At 39.5% G+C, this 5,540-nt stretch overlaps 1 protein-coding gene across 1 annotated transcript in view; it reads right to left on the bottom strand.

Annotated features, from left to right (window-relative positions):
• Positions 1-3,115, bottom strand: part of LOC102193057 (PHD finger protein 12) — an 11,452-nt gene extending 8,337 nt beyond the window's left edge. The window contains exons 1-3 of the mRNA XM_005750358.1: positions 2,409-3,115; positions 1,982-2,163; positions 1,640-1,667 (exon numbers count right to left, since the gene is read on the bottom strand). Of these exons, the coding sequence (XP_005750415.1) occupies positions 1,640-1,667; positions 1,982-2,163; positions 2,409-2,474 (276 nt within the window). The 5' untranslated portion in view covers positions 2,475-3,115. The remainder of the gene's footprint in view (positions 1-1,639; positions 1,668-1,981; positions 2,164-2,408) is intronic.
• Positions 3,116-5,540: the final 2,425 nt, after the last annotated feature.

The raw sequence follows: 5,540 nt of genomic DNA, 5'->3' as shown, positions 1-5,540 counted from the left end.
TGCTCAGAAAAAGGATCAACATGCTCTGAAGTCAGAGCACAAAAACCTTTTTTGTAACAAAATATCGATTTCTGCTGTCCCTGTATCGATACATTATTAGCAAACAAAATATCACGATACTACACAGTATCGATTTTTTCCCCCCCACCCCTACTACATACTGCCCCCATTCAAGAAAACTTTCGTCAGATCCACCTCATTTCACCTTACCATTTTTTAAAATTATGTCTGGTTAACTGTTACCTTGGTATTTCCATCACTCATCTGCTACTTGCAACCACCATCCGCTTAACAGTTATTCATAAAATTACACTTAGTGACCAAACTGAACCATCTATCTATTATGCTTTGTTACTCCTTTCTTTTTAACTTGCATTTTTAACCATGGTGGTGCAGTGACTAGCACTGTTGCCTCACAGCAAGGAGCTCCTTAGTTTGATTCTACCACCTGGCCGGGGCCTTTCTTTGTGGGGTTTGCATGTTCTCCCCGTGTTTGCGTGGGTTCTCTCTGGGTACTAGTAGTTTGCTTGTAGTAAGCTTATTTACCTACTTTTTCTCTTTACTCATTATTATTTTTTAACAATTTATTCATTTCTATTGGCTGTTTGTTTCTATAGTTTCTAGTCAACTTTAAACTTTTTTTGCTGATGCACCCGGTGTATGAATTCATAATTGCAGAATTTAGCATAAAAATTGGACTAAGAAATACAAAACATATCCAGTAAAATGACGACAAAAATGCATTCCTCCAGATTTAAAAAATGAAACAAGTTTTTTTTAATGATACGTTTGTGTTTGAAGTGGTCACATGTGAGATGCGCTGTGCATGGCACAACTGAGTTGTCACCCCATGTAACATTGTCTTTTACATTGCAGACATCAAAGCAGCAAAATTCGTCAATACATATTTAAAATCTGAAGGCGTCCACAGGTGTGGCTATATATGTACAGACGGGTTTTATACGGTTTTCAGGTGACAGTCTGGACTCAATTCTTCCAAATACCAAAGTAATACAGAAAAAAATGATACGGGTATTTATTTATCGCTGCGGCACCGAAATTACCTCAACAAACGCTGTTATACCCGTCCAAAAAAACTGCGGAATATTTCGTCCGTATTTTTAAAGCACCCCTTTTCCATCAGAGTTGATTTTAAAGGTTTGTAAGATGGCGGTGGAAGAAGGGGGGGAAAGAGCAACGAGGTCGCCATATTGTAAACAGAGGCTACATTTTTACCAGCAGCTCCGCTGGCTGCAGCCTCGGCAGGAGGGGAGGACCGACTGCAAGCTAATTCAAGCCTCTTGCAGATACGACATATTTAAGCTTTTTTTTTTTCAAACTCCTGTGTGTTATATTTTCATTAACGACGCGTGAAAATAAGTTTATATAGTTTGAAAGTGTATAGCAAAGTCCAAAAGTCAGTATACAAGATAGACGACTGGGATAACGGTGCACAGTCCTCCCAGAGCAAGAAAACATTCTGCTCTGTTACTTTAATTATCAGTTCCTATCTTAGATCACCAAACGTCTTTTAATTAACTTTAACTGGTTTATTTCCTGAGATTCTGAAAATGTGTGGAAGTAAACTTGACATGCAAGCAGCTTCCAGAGAAAAATGGGAGTTAATAATAAACCTTACAGAGTGCAACACAGCGGCTAAAGCCGGCCTCCATGGTTAACGTGAACGGAGAACACAGCGGGAATTTCGGAAGAACAATTGATCGTTAATGTTGACTTTTCATTGATATAAGCGTGAGCTTTTGTAGCGAAAAAACTATCAGGCAAAATGAAATCATTTAACAGATCTTCTTTACACATTTCAAATCATGTGTCTATGAGAATCGGAACCACAGCGAAACGGTAACCGAGGACAATCACTGGAGTTAGCATTCAGCCATCTTTACACATAACTGACGGGGACTAGCAGTTATTTCCGCTTGTTTTACTGACTCTGTGCGTGTTCTTCAGTCAAATAACTTACCAGCACTGGAGATGGAAAGCTGCAGGACAGTGGTCACAGCACAGCAAGTCTCCCCCTTCCCTGCAACTATCGCAGGTGTCGTGGTTAGTCGCCCTGCCGCTCCTCCGGACGTCCCTCACCAGTTTCCGACTCCGTTTCTCTACCTCATCTGACTTCGGGGGCGCCAGTAGTGTTTGAATTTGCTGCAAAAGTTGTTCAGCTGTTTAGTTTGACATCGCGGCTAGTGTCTAGTGTCCGCTGTGACGTTTATAGAGAGCGGTAACAGTAATTTGTGGCCTCCGTTACCAAGCCGAATTAGCTAGCTAAGAGCTTGACAGCGGGCTATAGTGATGATGACAGCTGCGATTCAAATTTGGTAAAATTTATTAAAGTGTTAGCAACAGAGGAATGTTTCGCTTAATTAAGGCCTTAGACATAGCAGCCTTACCTCCATTAAGCCCCCAGAGGTATCCAAATCGTACACAATCGTTGGGGTCTCCATTTTGTCCCACATTCATCCAGAAACAGACTTTGCAAAAGGAATTTGCGAACCAAGAGCCTCGGTGCTCACAATAACCACGATAAATCCTGTAAGAGATTGCTTCCCGAATGTTTTCGGTCAGAGGATGTCTGGTAAATCGACGTTAGCTATCGTTAGCTGCCCAAAGGAGCTAGCTAGGCAAACGTCAACCAGTCAAGGTTGTGAAGCTAGCGGTCTCACTAGCTGCCGTGGTTGGCCATAAAAAGGTAACAAAAATGACGTCTAACTATGTAGTTAGAATACTGATTCCTTAGCACCACTTTTTATGTGTAAGTGCCACGAAAACATACAGAATTTTCTATCAGTAGACTACTGCTCTTAGCTACACAATCCATCTGCGGCCTAGCTGGCCAGCCATGATTCTTGTTTCTGCTCCTGCAAAAAGGAGCGCTGTAAATCTGCAAAGCCCTCCGCTCCCATTGTCAAAACAAAATGTAACCAAACAATCCAGGAGAAAACTAGATGTAGTACGGCCCAAAACCTGGTTTCCGACAGCGTCCGGAATGTATAATCCTCAAATCAAGTATGTGGAAATGCAAATTTGGTTGATGTTATTGTTGTGAAAAGGCTGTGCATCTACACTGGCTGCTAGCAACATCCTTACAGTTGGCGCAACCGCGCACACCGGACACGCATGCGTATTGGAACGGATATAGATAATTACGGATACATTATAACGAAGCGGTAAAACATTGTCTACACGGTGTTTTGAGTGGCACTGACGTTTTGAAGTTATTTTATTTGCTATGACTTTCCCTGTCGGTTGCCTTATGGCACTACTCATTACTATTGTGCTGCTACGAGAGTAGCATTAACTGCTTCTTGCTTCAATAGCTTTATTGTTTGTTAAAGAACACGACTCGTGTAATTTGCACTTCTGCTACAATAGCGTTTCAGCTGCTCAAATGACCATCTTAATTCTTCTTCCGCTTGCTCAACGTGTAGTCTATTTCAACATGTAGTCTATGTAGACAGCATCCATCCATTCTCTTCCGCTTATCCTTATCGCGGGGTGGCTGGAGCCTATACCAGCTGGATGACAAGTCAGTTAAGCTAACAGAAATGTTTAGATCAATTCAAACTAATTTAGTTTTAATTACATAGCACCAAATCACATCAGCTGTCACTGTCCTCAAAGCGCTTAGTTATCCTTCTACCAATCAGACTTTTCTGACAGAGGGCATTGTGTATTTTGCAATTAAAGTCCTCACTGGGTTAAGCTGCTGAAGTCTGAAACACATTCTTTAATTAAGAGAGGACCAGATTGTGCAAAGTGAAACGCTGAAGTAATGCACAGATCATTAGAAAATAAAGACATCCAAAACATTAACTAATCAATAATCCACCATTATATTCTCTTAAACCAAAGATTTATTTAAGAATGTATGAAGCCCTAATTTACTTATTTTCCATCTAGCACTTAAATAATATAAGTTCTCACATAAATAAAATTTGTATTTATTGCAGGTTTGTCTGGTTTTTGTTAACCAGATCACACCAACTATAAAGTCTGACCAGATCCCAAAACACTACATGTAGGGTAAAGAATATGTTTGTGTGGGACACCTTACTAATGCTGAGAGGTGATGAAAACTGAATCTAGAAACAAAAAAACTATGCTAGTTAACAGTTTGGCATCAGTTATGTGAAGGATATATATACTGCCATTTATGTGAATGAAAATTTCCAATCTTAAAATAGAAGGTATGATCTCTGTTTTGTGCAACCATGTCTATCATATTAAGTATTAAAACTGTTTAAATATATTTTAGCAGCCAAACTGTCTGTTTCAGTTTTAATAGCAATTAATCCATTGGTCAGCACACGGACTGATTGTTATGCAGCACTTTTCTGCTCTTGCAGAGCACTTATAGCACATCAGTTCTGAACCACACTTTTTCATCTTGGTGTTCTCTGTTGCAAACTAGAGCACATTAAAATGTGGGGCATTGCATCAATATATGGGACTGGTAGACAAGGAATAAAAATGCTGTGCAGGCCCCACTTAAAGTACGCAACATCCACAGTAAGTAAAGGTCCTGCATTTAAAGTCTCGGTAAAATATAAGTATTTAGATATTAAGGTAAAGATATAGTTTATTTATCCCAGAACTGGGAAATTTTTATGTTATAGTAGTTAATGTTTGACTTAAATCAAACAAACCTAAATAACTTAAATAAGTAGAGTGGTGTGCAGCTTAATAAAATCTTAACAATTAACAACAATAATAACTAGTTGAAAATAAAATTAGGCACAATAAAGTAAAATAAGTATAACTTTAATTAGTGATATATAACTAGTAAAAATGTCCATCCATTCATTCATTAATTTTCTGCTGTTTATCCAGGTTCACGTTGCGAGAGCAGCAGTCTAAGCAGAGATTTCCCTCACAACAGCCACCTCTTCTATCTGGGGAATACTGAGACATTCCAGGCCTGCAGAGATGTGTGATCTCTCCACTGAGTCCACTGCCCAGAATACCTCACCTATAGGAAGCGTCCAGGAGGCATCCTAGTCAGATGCCCAAACCACCTCAACTGGCTCCTTTAGAATTTTCCTTTCAAAACAAAAGCAACAACAAAAATAGAACATTAAAACTGGCTAGCTAATTGTTGGTCTTCTACTTCACCTTGTTGTCAGTGTGGGCACCAGGTACCACCTCAAAATCCTGGATAGGCACAGGCTGTCGTTGTTTTCTTCCTTCTGTAGTTGATGATCTCTGGTCTTACTCAGAGATGATTTCTTCCAGACCACTCCACAAAATCATCCTCCTGCTCCTGTCCATCACGTATACATCCAAACACTGTAGAACTGTCAGAGTAGTTCTGTTACCCAGAGTTGTACTGAAAGCCTGAGATGCACAAGTTGAACAGGAATGATGAAGGTGGCACTATATGTTGTGCCAATACCCAGTGACACTGGGCAGTTATCAGAAAATTGCATGTTAGTACTCATTGTGCAGAAAAATGTTTGTTTTCATATCTAAAATATTTAAATTGATATTACTGCAAAATTAATATGCATATCAAATCAAATCAC

The sequence above is a fragment of the Pundamilia nyererei genome, unplaced genomic scaffold (genome assembly GCF_000239375.1).
Source record: "Pundamilia nyererei isolate P.nyererei 1_Seehausen unplaced genomic scaffold, PunNye1.0 scaffold00270, whole genome shotgun sequence".
Lineage (NCBI taxonomy): Eukaryota > Metazoa > Chordata > Actinopteri > Cichliformes > Cichlidae > Pundamilia > Pundamilia nyererei.
Note: the sequence above shows the minus strand (reverse complement) of the source record. Positions and strands in the feature narration are given on the sequence as shown.